This window comes from Leptonychotes weddellii, chromosome 13, assembly GCF_054177405.1.
Source record: "Leptonychotes weddellii isolate Sample4059 chromosome 13, ASM5417740v2, whole genome shotgun sequence".
NCBI classification, from domain to species: domain Eukaryota; kingdom Metazoa; phylum Chordata; class Mammalia; order Carnivora; family Phocidae; genus Leptonychotes; species Leptonychotes weddellii.
The window spans coordinates 56,620,867-56,638,135 of record NC_138381.1 but is presented as its reverse complement, the minus strand read 5'-3'; the positions used below and the strand labels follow the sequence as shown (position 1 = coordinate 56,638,135).

The following is a 17,269-nucleotide window of genomic DNA, read 5'->3' as shown; positions in this document are numbered from 1 at the left end:
CTTTCTCCACTGAAGTGAATGCTCTGCAGACCTCTTGTGGTAGGGTTAACATGCTAGGCAGAAGAAAGAGGTCAGCGGCCGGACATATTTGTCCCAAACAAAATTGACAGTTAAAAGAGGTGGCTATCCTACAGATCCCCTCAGGCCTATGCCACTCTGTTGCACTCAGCTCCCATAGGGGAGTGTAGGATGCTGCAGCTCCCAACCTCATCTGACAGAGCCTTTTTTATTAGATCACCTAGAGAGACTGGAATGTTATAGCTGTCAGCATAGCCAGAGCTTGTGTACATGCTCCACCATCATACATTTATAAATCAGAATTCAACTTTATTCTTGAGGACAGAGTTTTGGTCACACAGTTGGTCTTGAGCTCCTTCCAAGTGCAGATGTTTCTTTCAGTGTGGAGGGACAACCCATGTGTTGCGGCTCAGCTGGTCACCTGATGGGCACTACCTGGTGTCTGCCCACGCCATGAACAACTCTGGCCCCACTGCCCAGATCATTGAACGGGAGGGCTGGAAGACCAACATGGACTTTGTCGGGCACCGGAAAGCTGTGACTGTCGTGGTGAGTGTACTTAGCCTTCACCTGGGTGGTGTCTTGCCCCAAGGCTGGGTCACATGTGGGACTGAGGTTGTGGGCTCTGAGAGTCAGCACATGCCACACTCTTGTTTCATTTTAATTACTTATGTTTCATAATTTTTAATTTTTTTTTAATTTTTTAAAAAATTTTATTTATTTATTTGGCAGAGAGTGACACAGCGAGAGAGGGAACACAAGCAGGGGGAGTGTGAGAGGGAGAAACAGTCTTTCCGCTGAGCAGGGAGCCCGATGTGGGGCTCAATCCCAGGACCCTGGGATCATGACCTGAGCCGAAGGCAGACGCTTAACGACTGAGCCACCCAGGCGCCCCGTTTCATAATTTTTAAACAGATTTTATAAAACAGAATACATGCTCACATGTTTTAATGAATATCACCAAAATTGGTCTTTGATTGGGAACACTGTATCTCCACACTAGCCATTTTACACATTTGGGTCAGGTCCTGGGTGTTCAAGCATGGTGGTCCTGACAAGTGCCCCAGTAGCATGTGCCTGCTGAGCACGTGTGCCTGCACCCCAGCAATGGCCAGGCATAGCTGTGAGGCCATGCTGTGGATCACCTGAGTCTGGAGCTGCCCCGCCCAACCTTGTCGTGGAGGGTGAAGGGTATCAGAAGATGTGGACTACCATTAACGATCTTCTCAGCACTGGGCAACCAAAACAAAGTAAATAGGTTGGTGGGCTAAGGTTGATAAAAGTGAAGGATCATCCAGGACCCTGATCTCAGTTTTTCATGTTCCTTAAAATGGCCTAATCCTTCCGACTATTTAAATTAATAATAAATATTACAAGGGCGCCTGGGTGGTTCAGTTGGTTAAGCGTCCGACTCGTGATTTCAGCTCAAGTCATGATCTCATGGGTCATGGGATCGGGCCCCTCATTGGGCTCCACAATCAGCAGACTGATCAAGGTTCTCTGGGGATGGGCACTCTGGCCATGCACTGGCTCTCTCTCTCAAATCTTTAAAATAATAATAATAAATATTATATGTTGTGACTTAAGATATATATGTTTTATACAAATAAAATATTGCTTTAATTTTTTTTGTATTGGAGCCCACGGAGGACTTTGTTTGAAGCCAGGTCCTTGTTATGAAATGTTTGAAAATCACTGCTTCAGGGTAGCACAGGGCTTCCACATGACTGTCAGGTGGTCCTCATGGGCACTGTAAGAGTGTCTCTGTGAGACCGTGGTACTGAGGCCTCTCAGCCAACTCAGGGTGAGACTCAAACCCAGGGTGCACACCTCCAGGTTCTGTGTTGCCTGGTCTTTGTGCACCACTAGCCATTTCTGCCTGCCCTCAGGAATTAAAACCCCTGTGGGCCAGGCCTGCTGATATCAGGCTCCAGGGAGCCACCCTTCCTCCTCAACTGTCCTGGCTTGGGGATTCCAGCTCTGAGTCTAGAGTACCCATCCCTTTCAATTCAGGAATGTGGCAGGAGCTCTTTGTGTGCTTCCAACCTTACCAAAAGCAGCACCCAGGTTACACCGAGGATAGCCCCCAGTGCAGACTTTAGCGTGACTTAGCCATCGTCCCTGGCCAAGTGAGATTATTCAGGGCTGATCAGTACATACTAGACAGTTTTGACTCTGAGCAACAACTACAGTGAAGGGGAAGGGATTATTGGAGTGGATATCTGACAATCCCATTGACCTCTGTCAAGACTTTGTCCCTAAAGCCAGGTCCTGGAACTGGCCTTGCTCAGGCCAGGAGGAATTCAGAGAGCCAGTTTCAGTAGCTCCCATGCCATCAACCTGGCTGCAGGCCCAGAAATGGAGAGTTGGTAGAGCCAACTTCAAATCCTTGTCCCACCACTTACTCATTGGGTGACTTGGCCCACATTTCCTGGCCTCCCCGAGACTCTGTTTCAACCTCAGCAAAATGCCTCCTGGGTAGTTATAAAGATGAAGTAAAGCATGACGAGTGCCTGGGGCTCGGAGGATATGTCATTGTGGGTTTCCTGCAGACAAGGCTGGCATTGTGGTATATTTCTAATACTTGGCATAGGGTATATGTTTGATGCTTGATTAATTATTTTAACATTGTTATTTGGTTTTAGAAATTCAACCCAAAAATCTTCAAAAAGAAGCAGAAGAATGGGAGTTCTGCAAAGCCCAGCTGCCCATATTGCTGCTGTGCTGTTGGCAGCAAGGACCGTTCTCTCTCTGTCTGGGTGAGCCCCCACTCCCTCCCCCCAACCCCCTACCAAGAGCTTTTGTGGCTCCTGCAGGGGGAAGGAAACGGAGCTGGTGAAGGAGGCGGAGCCCAGAGGCCTGGAAGGGGAGAGACCTCCCCTACACTTCTAGTGGTGCTCAGTGTGTCCTTCCGCCCTACACCTGGGATCAGGCCCCCTCGTTACCCCAGGAAGAGGGAAGGACTGAAGAATGGGCTTGGGCCCAGCTTGGAGAGGCCACCCTGAGCCCCAGTCAGAGCAGCTGTGTGTCCAGACTCAGGGAATACCCTCAGTTGGTGTGTTGTGTTTGCTTCCTTTTAGAAAACCTTTCTATCTATATATAACCTACAGCAAATGTATTCACCTAAAGTATACACCCCGGTGCATTGTCATACATGTATGACATGCATACATACAGTCTAACCACCATGCCATAACCCCTCGTCCCTGCCCAGTCAAAACCCCACTTCCCAACCCCCCTTGGCCAAGGCAACCACTCCAGTGATGTCTGTCACATTGATGAGTTGTGTAGTTGTGTTGCTTTCACTTGGCATAATATTGTTGAGATTCATGTTTGTTGTTGCATTTTGCAATCAGTGGTTTGTTCCTAACTAGTTATTAATTTCCCCCATAAGCAGAATGGATTTGTAGTTGTAGACTTGAAGGTTATCCTCTGACTACATTTGTTACAGTTTTTTGTCACAGAGAAATTGCTGTGTACACTGTGGGTTTTTTTCAGGCCCTTATTCACGTGACATTTCAGAACCTGAACCCTAGTGCCATCATAGGCAGTTCCGGGAATGTTCTTCCTGGGCTCCTTCTGGCCTGGGGCTCCATTTGTGGTGCTTTGACCAAAACATCACTGATCGTGTCCTCATTTTCTTATAATGCTGAGGTCAGGTGTTAACACAGGCTCCAGATTTCTGAGTGGTCTGTAGGCACATTTTTGGGAAGATAGACGGGGCTATTTTTTTCTGGAAGTGGAAATTAGGGGAGGGGCAAGATTCTTCTTGTGGATTCCAGGTAGCTCAGATTCCCTATTCTCAGGACTAGGGTAGCTGCAGCAGCTCTTCCCCCACAGAAGCAGCACCTGATGGGAGCCATGCAGAACGTGTTCCCTCCCAGCCCATTACGCTGTGGCCCCTAGACCTGTCAGCAGGGTGGCCAGACACTAGCATGTGAGCTGTGGGGTTGTAGAGATGGCACACAGCCCAGCCTTTTAGTGACTAGATACAGGTATACATGTGGTGAATGTTGTGCAGTCATCAAAGAGAGGTTTTTACAGTGTTTAATTATGTACTTATTATGTATTAGATGAAAAAGCAAGCACAATCATGTGCCAAAGAATAAAATATTTGCATAAGAGAGATCAAGAGAAAATAACTCAAGTGTTATAGTGGTTAACTGTGGGTCTGGATTCAAGGCAACTGAAACTGTTTTTGGTGTTGCTGGACTATCTGCACACACTTTGTAGAATGAGCCCATGTGATGTATGTAGCCAGTTACTCCGAGCTTTGCATTAATACATACCAGAACTCCTTGGGCCCAGAGAAGATGTGCTGGCTTCTCTCCGAGGCTGTTTTCCTCTCCTGGGTGCTACTTTTGCTGCTTCATTTTCTACCCAGGCCTTGGCATCCTACACCTGCTTGTAGACGTCTGCTCAGGTCATTTCGTCTGCCTTTCTAGAACTCCCTTCTCCATTTCTGGTTGTCTATGTATAAAGCCATCTCCTCTGCCAGACCACAGCGAGCCCTTCAGACAGGGGCCACACTAAAATGCCTATTTTGGCAGGTTTTGGTTTCCACAGTTTGGGATCTTGCTGATTGCTGTTTGAATAGAGTCAAATATGCCCTATATGTCAACAAAAACTCAGACCAAGGCTTCTAGGACTGTTGGTGAGCTGAGTGGACAGAAAGCAGTTTTCATTCATTTCATTAACCTTTCCTGCTTCTTTCCCTCCAGCTCACGTGTCTGAAACGGCCTTTGGTTGTCATCCATGAGTTATTCGACAAATCCATCATGGATATTTCCTGGTAAGATGGATTCTTCTTACAATGCACAGGCTAGGAAAAGAGAAGCCACACATTGGAACACGAGGCCTCCGGATGTGATTAGGGTCAGGCAGCCAGGGATTACCCCCACCTCCTACTCCCCAAGGTGTGGCAGCCAGAGCAGACCCCTGGGTGCTGTCTGCACATGATTCAGAAAAGGGCAGCTTGGGCCTGCCATTGGGAGAGTGTCTGCTGCTGTGCTCCTTGCTTTGTTGGCATTTGCCCCTGGAAAATACTTCTTAGGCAAACTGGCATTTGGGAAATGGAGAGTGCTGTGATTCTGGTTTCACTTTACTTTGTCATTGCATGAACCAGATTAGCACAAGTGCGGAGACACATTTTCTGCTTCTCAGTGACTTCATTTAGATGTATACTTAATGTTTTTTTAAAAGTGGTTTCAAAAACAATTAAAAATGAAATTCTTACAAAATACAAGATGAGAGGGGCGCCTGGGTGGCTCAGTTGGTTAAGCGACTGCCTTCGGCTCAGGTCATGATCCTGGAGTCCCAGGATCATGTTCCGCATTGGGCTCCCTGCTCAGCTGGGGGTCTGCTTCTCCCTCTGACCCTCTTCCCTCTCGTGCTCTCTGTCTCTCATTCTCTCTCTCAAATAAATAAATAAAATCTTAAAAAAAAAAAAAAATACAAGATGAGATATAATTTGCACATTTGCTTAGAATTAGAACTAAAGGACACCAGGGGCGCCTGGGTGGCTCAGTTGGTTAAGCCACTGCCTTCGGCTCAGGTCATGATCCTGGAGTCCCAGGATCGAGTCCCGCATCGGGCTCCCTGCTCAGCGGGGAGTCTGCTTCTCCCTCTGACCCTCCCCCTTCTCATGCTCTCTCTCTCTATCTCATTCTCTCTCTCAAATAAATAAACAAAAAATCTTAAAAAAAAAAAAAGAACTAAAGGACACCAGAACCTGCTAGGGTGTGATTGTCTCCCCTGCCCCCACCCTACCAGGGAATGCCACAGAAGGGAATGAAGGGTTTCTGGCATCTCTGTAAAGTCCTGCATGCCATCCTCCTGGTCCAGCCTTGGAGTTGTAGTAAGCCCCATAGGCACTTGCTCCCCAGGCTGCTAATAGCCATCTCTTTCAGGACTCTGAATGGGCTGGGCATCTTGGTGTGCTCCATGGATGGCTCTGTGGCATTCCTAGATTTCTCCCAGGATGAGCTCGGAGACCCCTTGAGTGAGGAGGAGAAGGTAAGAGAACAGTACACCTTCAGCTAGTGGCCTGAGTGCTGCACTTGCTATCGGGCCATGGAAATAGCCACCACCGCTCTGACAGACCCCTTCGATTGGACCCTCCTCTTAGGATATACACAGACACATTGTTTCTTAAAGTATTATTGGGTATTTGTCTTTATAGCTCATAATGCTTATCTTCTTTACAAAGTAGATTAAAGATGAGACTCTTATTCATGTCAGAAATCAGTTCTGGAATTAAGAATAAAACAAGTTGGGCATCTTTTCTTGAGCTTATAACTAGCCACACACCGGAAGGTTTTCACCCTGGGAGATAGTGAGAGTGACTCCCAAGGGTCCCTGCTCATGTCACTTTCCTTGTCTTGTAGAGACATAGTTGCCACGGAGCAGCAACTATAACAGTAATACTGGTCATTTCTTAGGACTTACTGCATGCCAGACTCTGGGCCATGCATTTTGCATATATTATTTCATATGAATTATACAAAACCCTTCAAGCAGGGCTCATTCATTTTATCAATGAGGTAACTAAGCCTCGGAAAATAGTGTGGCTCTTTGCAGAGACCGTACATGACCCTTAGGTATGAGAACAGAACCATGAGCCATGCCCATAGGCCTCCCCACTGTGCTTTGCCCAGGACAGGGTGGCCCATGTGCTCTTCTTCAAGGACTTTGGGAAAGGTCCTGCTTAATGGACCGTAGACTGAGAAAGCAGACATTTCTATACATGGGCCTTTGATGACACTTAGTGAAATGTGTTTGTCTGAAAGAAGCCTTATGAAAGCCCAGAGGAGGTGGGCAGCTCTCCCCTTCAAGGTGCAACTACTGGTAGAGGCTCCCTCATAAGCTACTGTGTGGACCTCCCACAATGATGTAAACCCCTTGGGGATAGGGGTCTGCCTTCTTGACATACCTAGAATGGCCTGGTTCCCTAGGAATCACTGGTCAGTGAAGGGATGAGTATCTCAGTGGCCTCAGGTCTTCTTTCTACCCTGTCACTGTTGTCAGGTATCCTGGGATTGCTGTGCACTCCCCTCCCTCTTGTTGAGTCCTGGTTCGTCGGGGGGAGCCCTACAGAATAATACTGTCTAGCTTACCATTTCCCAGATGGCAGGCAGGGATCCCATGTTTAAGAAACATAGGTAAACATCTGCCAAACTCTGAATTCTGCCTCCAGATTTCAGGGAGGGATTGAGGGGAGAAGGGACAGGTAACAACGGAGGGAGGTTCCTGGCCACATACAGCACACCAGGCCCTGCAGAAATGGGTCCCAGGGCATCACCTCCCCCTCCCCAGTATCCTCTGCTCTGAGGCATATGTCCTGTTGGCCTCAGTTGGTCATTAGCACATCCTTGTATGAATCTGCTTCTCATCACACCGGTCACTCTGATGTGCTGTGGACACTGTCCCTGCCCACTTGGGGTCCTATCTGGTTTGTTGTCGCATGGGACTAGTGAGACCTGGGAAGGTGGAGGGAGGGGCCCTGCTCAGAAGCGTCAGGACATGTTAGGGAACAGCAGGGGCAGAGAAAGATTTCCCTAAGTCTGTTGTGCCAGGCCTTCCCTTACTCTAAGACACTGTTAGCAGCCTCACATCAACTTCCAACCACATGGGGCTGACAACTGCAGACAAGAACAGGGAAAGGAAGCTCTGGATTTTAGCATCTGATTCCCCAAAAAGTGTTTGGGGTCCTTGGAGTGATTTAAGAACCTTACATTAGCAATTTGAGTGTCTTAATTTCAGTTCAGCAAATGTTTATTGCCATTCATTCTGCACCAGACCACGTGGTAGGTGTTTCATCAGTTACTCATTCACTTTCATCCCTGGTTCTAGATACACAAGAGGTTCTAAACATCTAGAGAGGGTGTAAGACTTCTCCAGAGTCATCTAGTCAGCCACAGGCAGAAAAGTGTGGGAGGCGAGGGCAAGCTGGCACCCAGGGCCCTGGGACCACTGCCCAGGACCCTTTCCACTCTCAGAATCAGGAGAGCCAAGATGCAGCTCGCCCACACTAGTGGGCACTAGCCACCACTTTGCTGCTCACAACTGGTCTGTTGCACTTCTCTCTGCTTCCCATAGAGCCGCATTCACCAGTCCACATATGGCAAGAGCTTGGCCATCATGACTGAGGCCCAGCTCTCCACAGCCGTCATTGAAAACCCAGAGATGCTCAAATACCAACGCAGGCAGCAACAACAGCAGCTGGATCAGAAGAGTGCCTCGGCCAGAGAGACAAGCTCAGCTGCCTCAGTTGCTGGTGTCGTCAATGGGGAAAGTCTGGAAGACATTAGGAAGGTGAGGGCTCGGCCCCATAGCACTGAGGACTTGGGTACATACCCAGGGACAGGGCAAGGGGAGCATGCAGTCTGTTGAACAGAGTACAGACACAAGTGGTAGGGAGGCAAGTGTATGCTGTGCCTAGAACAGGACCCGGGGTGAGCCAGCTTGGGGCTACTTGGCCCTATTGCCATCAGCTGCATGAGGTAGTAATGGAGCCTAAGGCAGTTTATCAAAAGCCTCTTTGTCCCAAGGAGCTCTGGAGGAGGTCATCTCTTGTGGGAACTTCCAGACCTCACTTTTAGCCTTTCTAGGAAATTCTCGACACTGAGAACAGTAGGTTTCAGATTCTGACCTTAGGAGATGTCTGTGGGCTCCCCGCTTCTTCCTCTGGAAGCCCATGTCTCACTGTGGACATGGGGCAGGAACAGAGCAGGAAATGTCAGGATCACCTGGGGAGCTTAGATCACCTGGGGAGCTTAAACCACCTCCAGGAGCTTGTGCAGGGTAACAAACCTCCCCAGGTAATTGAGACACAATGTGTGACTGGAAACCTTTGATTATATGAGCCTTCAGTGGAAGAAATGACTCTGATGAGAGAATGTCTGGAGATCACAGCTTAGAGACAAGAGTGGCTTGCAGATGCAGGTTTCCTTCATTCTTTCCTTCAGTAAGCCCCATGGCTGCTGGGCAGGAGTGGCCAAACAGCGCGTGCTCACTGCCCAGGAAACCTGGCCGGGCCTGCAGTACTGGTGATGGAGAGCAAGGTGCTGCAGCCGGTTCAGCTGGGAGCTTTCTGTCCTTGCTGCTTTATTGTGCAGGAAGTTGAACACCCACCTGACAAAAATGTTTGGTTTTTGATTCAGTGGCTTAGTTTAGTTGGACCAGAAAGGCCATAGAAAGGGAAGTTAAAATTCATTTCCTTGGAAGCCTTATTTTTTGATATGTAGAAATATTTGGCAGAAACTTTTCTATTCATATATGTCACTCTACTTTGCCAGAATCTTTTGAAGAAACAAGTTGAGACTCGGACAGCAGATGGTCGCAGAAGAATCACGCCTCTCTGCATAGCACAGCTGGACACCGGGTACTTGTTCACTCAACGAGCTTTCTGTGGCCTTATCTGGGGAGGTCTTCCTCTCTCCTTTCACCAGTTAGCACTTTCATAATCAGGGTCTTCACAGGCTCTTGGGCCAATCTGACCCATAGAATCTGCAAATGGGGGCGTTGAGCCCGGCTCCCACCAGCCTCAAAGCCCTGTGGTTCCTACAGAGCCCTTATGCACATTTGACTCATGCAGAAGGTGGGCAGGGAGGAGCCCGTGACAAGCCAGAGGGCGAGGGCGCCTTCACAGGGCCAGTGTGTCCACATGGCCAGCTCTGCTTCATTGTTGGTGGGGCATTGAAGACACCAGGGAGAGAAGTCGGACTGATTTTTTTCTGTTTCATTTTTCCCTTTTATACCCTTCTATATAGACACTGTTGAATAGTAAAAACCCAAAGAAGGACATAAACATTACCCGTAATCCAGTCTCTGAGATATAATTACTGTTAACATTTTGGCATCTGTATCTCTGGTCCTTTTTTCCCCACTTGTTCCTGTATCTTGACCTTGCATCCTTTTTAATAAATAGTCCTCTGAAGCATTGGCTTGCTGATTGTCCAGGTTCCCAGGCTGTGAATGCACCATGATTTACTTGACCAGCCCCTTAACTGTGGACTTGTAGTTTGTGTCCAGTGTTTTGTGATTGTAAATGAATCTTTGAGCACAACTGTGACTGTTACTTCAGGATACTTCCCAGAAGTGGAATTGCTGGACAGAGAATAGGGCTCTACGGCACATTTCCTTGAGGGGGCAAAGAAGGGGGAAAGTGGACTCAGTCACCATTTGCTGTGTAGCATCTGTAGTCAGGCTTGCTTTTATATTGGTCATTCTCCCCAAAACAGTGTATGTTGATTCAAAGGATGATAAGGCCCTGCATGAAAGAAATAGACCCCCACTGTCAAGGTGATTCATTCTGGTTTTATACTCATTCAACTAGTCTGCTCAGGGCACCACACACACAGTAGTCCTTTGCACTTTGCACTTGTTCGTCCATGAGCTGTCCTAAATCTTCCTTGAAGTCTGAAGAGACCTTCAGTCATATGATATGCTGATCTGACCTCCTCATGTTAGAGTGTGCAGGTTCTGAGGCCCTGGAGGGCAGAGACCTCACCAGATGGAGCCAGAACCAGGTCTTACTCCCCCAGAAGAGTGGTTTTCCCTTGATCAAGTCTTTTTCCCATTATTAACCTAGTGCGTAATGCCATATGTTTACTTTTTATTAGGACCAAATGAGACAGGTATGTGACTGAGCTTTGAACACTGAAGGGCTTGTGGGAGTGAGGGTCCTGGAGGTGGTGGGGATGGTGGCACTTTTCTTCTATGGATCCTTTCAGGCCTTACTTGATGAGGAGACAGAGGTGGTAGGTGGCTTTCTACCTGGCCTTAAACCAACTTTCTGCCACAGGGCACATATTTCTGGCACCAGAACTTGATTCTTTTGGTCTTAAAGGCTGTTTTGCCCTCTTGGTTCCCATGTTAAAACGAATAGCAACAGAATAGGTAATGATTAGCTTAGCTAATCAAGCAAGAAAAGAAAAAGCGCAAGTATTTTAAATGGAAATAATCACAGATAAAGAATGAATCAAAAGTTTGAAGGACTTCTGTACTGAATTCTGTGCAAATAAATTTGAAAGTAGATGATTTTGAAGAAAATAAAATTATAAAAACTGAAGAATCTATACAACTAAATTATTATAGAAGAAATAGAAGATGCTATCACAGAGCTAATCTACCAAAAGCCACCAGACTAAGAAGGTATCACAGGGAAATTCTAATAAAGTTTTCATTCTAATCATTCTAATGATTAGAGGGACAGATCATTCTAATACTATTAAAAATACTCCAGTGCATAGAAAAAGAAGGAAAATTTGCAAAACCTTTTTTGAAATGAGCATAATATTTACACCAAAAACATGACAAAGATAGAACATAATAAATGCCTGATCAATCTCATTTCTGAATGTCAGTGCAAAGATGTTAAAGAAAATAGTAACAGAAACTTATAGTGTGTTACATTGCTAATACACTATGACCAAGTAAGGTTTACAGGGAAGCAAGGTGGTTCAAATTTTGGGAAACTTAATTTGCTTCTACATGTCAAAAGATCAAAAGAAATATATGATCATCTCCACAAATGCCTAAGAGACATTTTTACTAAATTCAACATTGTTCTGATTTAAAATTTAGTTAAATATGAATAGATGGATACTTCCTTAATTTGATAAAAACTCTCCCTTATTTTAAAGTAAATTCAAAAACTAAACAAGTGTCCACTCTTGCTGATTATACTTTAACATAGTTCTGGAGGTCCTAGCTCATACAGTTAGTCAAGAGAAAGAATAAATTGGAAAGGAGGTGGTAAAATGTATCATTATTTAAAGATGGTATGATCTACAAGAGAATCAACTGGGAAAACTGCCATAGATAATAAAAGAAGACAATAAAATGACTGGATACAACCGATCAAGTAGCAGCAACTACCTTTAGAAGATATAAAGGAAGAAATCACTTTCACAAATGCAATACCTAGAATGTAACAAAAAAATGTAGATCCTTATGAAGAAAAAATTTAAGACTGAGAGAACTAAAAGAAAATTCAAAGAAATAACTAGAAATGCATACCATTTATTCCCTAGGGTGACTCAACATCATAAGATGATCGATCTCTCTCAACATGAGCCCATACAAATAACTAACAGGAGTTTTCAGAATTAGGCTGATTCTAAATTTATGTGGAAAAATAAGTAAGAATAGCTGAAATATTTCTGAAAAGGAAAATCAGAGAATACTAGCTCCACCAGAAATTAAAACTTATAAACTATAATAAAATGGATACTAACACACGAATAGAGTAATAGACTACAATGGAAAACACAAAAGTAAACCCAAATATTTATGGGAATTTTAAAGGTAGCATTTTGCATCAGTGATGAAACATCAGCTAATCTAATAAATGAGAGTCAGGACTACCTACCCTCTAGAAACAAAGTTACCTCACAACTTAAAATTAGATAGATTCTGAACAGCTCAGAGATTTTTTTTTTCTTAATGTTTAGCTTTTTTGTTTAAAATTTTAGAAGATTCCCTAAAAGAATATTTTTATGATCTCAGGGGTTAAAAAAAAAAGTCATTTTTAAAAATGGCATAAAATTTAGACCACACAAAAATAACGTTTTGGGGGCAAGTAAAATTGCACCATAAAAAGTCGCTCATGCTCCATGATGGTTGTAAATATTACTTAAAAATAAGATCTTAAAAAAAAAAAATCCTAGGGAAAATACTTCTTGCTCATATAGGGAATTTTTTAGTATGTTAAATAGGTCTTGCAATCAATAATAAAGACCAGTAACCAGATAGAACAAAATACAAAGGATATAAACAGTTCACCAAAAAAGGAAATCAGGTGCTTCTATATGAAAAAATTTCAATCTCACATCAAAATAATTGCAAATTAAAACTACAGTAAGGTACTGTTTTTCATCAGATTGTCAAGTTATCAAATTGGTAAGACTTGGTGGGAGTTTGGGGAAATAAGCACTCTCATACACAGCTGGAATTTAAACCTCCAAGGAGGGCACTTTAGAACTATTAATCAGAACTCATTAATGAACATTCTATCTGCTGCTGCAATTCCACTTCTAGGAATTTATCCCATGTAATATGTGAAACAACTAATGCAATGACGATTATGATAGGGAGCATCTTTGAGCAGCTACTGTGTGTTCTAAATGTGTGCTACACTGACCACATTAGTCCTGACCTCATGGGGAGGGTCCTGTCACTTTCTGTTTTGCAGATAGGAATCTGAAGCACAGAGTGGTTGAAGTGCCCAAGGTCCCAGCGCTTGTGTATGGCAAAGGAGTGAGACCTGGCTGGATTGACCCAGGGCCCTTAGCCTTAGCACTGCAGTATCTTGCCTCCTGCTACAGCAGTGTCTGTTACAGAAAAAGCTGGGAGACAGCCCTGGCATTCCTCAGTAGAGGCTGGTTAGGTAAATTATGGTATATCCATACAGCCCATAATGAAAGGGAGTTTTACTCCGTATGCTGCATTTCATGACTTCTGAGACACATGTTGCACATTTTAGCATCTCTGAAGTCGGTACATTTTATAATCAGTGGCATCTAACAATTACATTTGGTAGTAATTTTTTCTTTCTTAGTGGTACATAAAGTACCAGTTCATCTTAGATTCAATTACACATAGTGTACGACATAATTTTAGTTTTCTTTTTACTTTTCTGTAACTTTGCACATTTTCTTCCACAAAAAGACTTCATCTTTGGACCCAGAAAAAAATTACTTCAAACATAGAAAGTACTTGATGTGGTGTCTAATTTCTCAGGCTGATTTCCCAGGCTGATTTTTGTTCTTGACAACAGGGACTTCTCCACGGCATTCTTTAACAGCATCCCACTCTCGGGCTCCCTGGCGGGCACCATGCTCTCCTCTCATAGCAATCCACAGCTACTGCCCCTGGACTCCAATACCCCCAACTCCTTTGGCGCCTCGAAGCCCTCCACAGAGCCTGTGGCTACAACTGGCGCCAGGCCGGCTGGTGATACTGTCAGTAAGGACAGGTGAGTGGGCATGCCAAGGCTTGCTCCTGTCCCTGGGGAAAGTTCAGGTTTGGACACAGCTCCACTGACACTTCATGGCTTCTTCAATAAAAAAAGAAAGAGATGCTTGATTTTTTTATGAGGGCCTGCTTGGGAGGGGGACCTTGTTCAGGTGAGTCTCTTGATACACAGGACCATAAGGACTTCACCTCCTGGGGCAAGATGCAGGCCCAAGATGTGCTCCTAAAGGTGGGAACCGGCCAGGGATACATCGCCGGCCGCAGGGTCAGCCCCACCTCTCAGCAGGTCTGCACTGGAAGTGGCTTAGTCCCCCACTGCACAGTCAGGAGCATTGCCACACCAGTTATCTCAGGAAGGGTATCTGGGGAAGGACAGACAGCTCCAGATCTGTGAGACATTTTAACAGTTGGCCCTGCAGATCCTGGGAGAGGAGGAGGGGGCTCCCAGATGCCTGTCAGATGTCTGGTATGGGGTCCAGGCAGGTGGATGTGGTCAGTAGGAGGCTCCATGGCTTTGGGACTCAGCATGTGTGATGTGCTTGGGCATGGGGGAAAGTTTACAGGCTCAAGCCTAGGCCTCTCCTGTGGAAAAGACAAGGGCTATGGGGTGTGCACTTGGAGGAGAGTATGAAGAATGCATAATTGCCAAGGTAAGATGAGAGGGGCCACCCAGGCCACAGTGTGTTTGGCCAAGGATGAAGGCCAGGGATAGACCGTGGCTTCAGGACTCTGGGTGGGGACTTCTTTCATCAGACCATTTGTTGAAGCAGGAAAAGCTGGTGGTTTGGGGTGGAGATGCTGTATTCAGGTTGTGGAGATATGGCTGTATGGTGAGAAAAAAGGGTTGTAAGAGCCACTTTCTAGGCCTCATGCTACCCCAGAAGCTCTCAGAACAATGCAGTGGGGCAAATGTGAGTGCATTTGCTCATGACCTTCTTAGATAGCCAGACTTCAGATTTTAACACATGAAAGTATTAAAAGAAATAGCAGTATTAGATTACATCTTGAAATTGGGTTTATATAACTTTGGTATTTGTGCCCCTTTTAGTTGGCTCCAAGTAACACAAGTCTAGGACTCCTAAATGCTTGATGGATTGTGCTTGACGTGCTCTCCCATCTTTTTACCCCCCGCCCACCCCCAGTGTGAATGCTACCTCTACTCCTGCTGCATCGTCACCCTCTGTGTTAACGACCCCGTCCAAGATTGAACCCATGAAAGCATTTGACTCCAGATTCACGGAGCGGTCCAAAGCCACGCCAGGTGCTCCTGCCTTGACCAGTGTGACTCCAACAGCTGTGGAAAGGTAGGTGGTGGCTATGTGGGGCCCCGAGAGACCAGGGAGGGTATAAGCTCAGCCAGCAGTGCAGTGTCTGCTTTCCCTCCCAGCAGCTTGCCTTCCCATGCAGGAGCAGACTCTGGTCCCTCTGTACTCGGGAGCCTGTGGGTCCAAGGAGAAAGGAGCAGCTTCTTCAAGTGGGAAGATGGTTGGAAGGAGCCATGGGGGCCATGGAACAGGCATAAAGGACAATGAAGGCAATGACACCAGGGCTGGTCAGTGCAGAGGCTATGCTGAGAATCAGGTGGTCATTTGAATAGAGCCCAGAGTGCCCAGAAGAGGAGCGGGAGATTGGCTCTGATACTGTTGCACCATGAAAGTAATGGCCCGCTCAGACACTGACCAGGCATTTGGGAGCTTGAGATAAAAGTGATAGAGGAGAGGTTTTTTTTGTTTGTTTTAAAGGTTTTATTTATTTATTTGACAGAGAGAGACACAGCGAGAGAGGGAACACAAGCAGGGGGAGTGGGCGAGGGAGAAACAGGCTTCCCGCGGAGCAGGGAGCTGGATGCAGGGCTCGATCCCAGGACCCTGGGATCATGACCTGAGCAGAAGGCAGATGCTTAACAACTGAGCGACCCAGGTGCCCCTAGAGGAGAGGTTTTTATAAAATTAGGCTTCTGAGCTCTTCCAGGCTCTATGCCACTCGCCCGTTCTCTGCACCTCCCTTAGCACACAGCAACCAAGCCATGTGGGATGTAGTCTGTTTCTTGGAATTGTAGGAGTCCTCTTGAGGTGGCTTTGGGACTCAGCATGTGTGTTTGTTGGCACAGAACTTTTCTGATTCCTGGGGAGCATATCCCCACCCCCACGACTATGAATCCACCACAACACAGAGCTCATTGCATAGCCAGTGAGGTGGGGGCTGAGGGAGTTAGAGGTGGGCTGGGCCAGCTTCCTACAGAGGGTCCAAGGGCTTAAGTGATGTCCTCTTGGGGTTATACTCCACCTTGAGGCCATAGGGGCTCAGCAGCCCTTTGCCACTATCAGCCGAATTCAGGGACATTGGTCATAGACTCTTGCAGTAGCCACACAACCAGCAGGTGCTTAATGAAAGGAGCATTTGTGATGAGACTTGACCTTGCAGTAGATGATGTCTTGGAGCTAAAGCTGTAGTACCTGTCCCCAGGACTTGACTCATCTCAAAATTGCTTATCTGATCAGGATTTATTCTCCTTGGAGAACAGCCTCTGGAAACCAGCATGGGAGGACTCTCCCTTCAAGTCAGCTGCTGCATCTATGACCTTGGTGCAGGACCTCATATTCTACTCTGTAGTGTGATCACGCCTATTTTCGTATACAGATCTTCAATGTGATCTCTTTATCTAGCAGTTCCTCTGTCCAGCAGTATGGAGGATCTGAAAACCTTCCTGCTGCTTAGTACTCTGAAATGGTGGATGAACTGCAGTATATATCCTTAAAACATGTAACCAGTTCATGAGAAAGTAAGGGAAGTCCCCAGGAGCCAAAATCTAAGGGTGGTAAACAAAACAACCAGAGCAGTGGGCAGCACCACACTGTGGGTGTTGGGCTGGGGGTTACTGACACGGTGGGTGACCTTGAGTTTTAATGGCCACACAGATTCAAGACAGGGCCTTGGACCTGAGCCATGTAGGGGTTTAGAACTAAGATACTACCATTAAGTCAAGCTGCTTGAGAAAGTACACCTCCAGTGAGGGAGAGGACAGAAAAAACCTGAAGGGCAGCATGAGAACATGGCCAAAAAGTTGAAATGTCTCAGCCAGTTAGGGTTAGGAAAACAGACTGTATATCCATAGACCTGCCCTCCTGTGGACTGGGGATGTTTAACGCTACCCAGGTCATCTGGAAACCAAGCGAAGAAATGAACACAAAAGGAGATTTTGGCCTAATTAACACCCAGAGGCACTTGGCGAAACTGATGCAAACTCCCCCTGCCAGCGACATTTCCCTGACCC

The 17,269-nt window shown here is 46.1% G+C and overlaps 1 protein-coding gene across 4 annotated transcripts in view; it reads left to right on the top strand.

The window, feature by feature from the left end:
* Positions 1 to 17,269, top strand: part of HIRA (histone cell cycle regulator) — a 90,231-nt gene that overhangs the window by 33,357 nt on the left and 39,605 nt on the right. For all 4 annotated transcript variants that reach the window (XM_031040935.2, XM_081801608.1, XM_031040937.2 and 1 more), the window contains 8 exons: positions 400 to 567; positions 2,664 to 2,777; positions 4,740 to 4,810; positions 5,928 to 6,033; positions 8,116 to 8,331; positions 9,315 to 9,400; positions 13,799 to 13,996; positions 15,138 to 15,299. In XM_031040935.2, the coding sequence (XP_030896795.1) occupies positions 400 to 567; positions 2,664 to 2,777; positions 4,740 to 4,810; positions 5,928 to 6,033; positions 8,116 to 8,331; positions 9,315 to 9,400; positions 13,799 to 13,996; positions 15,138 to 15,299 (1,121 nt within the window). The remainder of the gene's footprint in view (positions 1 to 399; positions 568 to 2,663; positions 2,778 to 4,739; positions 4,811 to 5,927; positions 6,034 to 8,115; positions 8,332 to 9,314; positions 9,401 to 13,798; positions 13,997 to 15,137; positions 15,300 to 17,269) is intronic.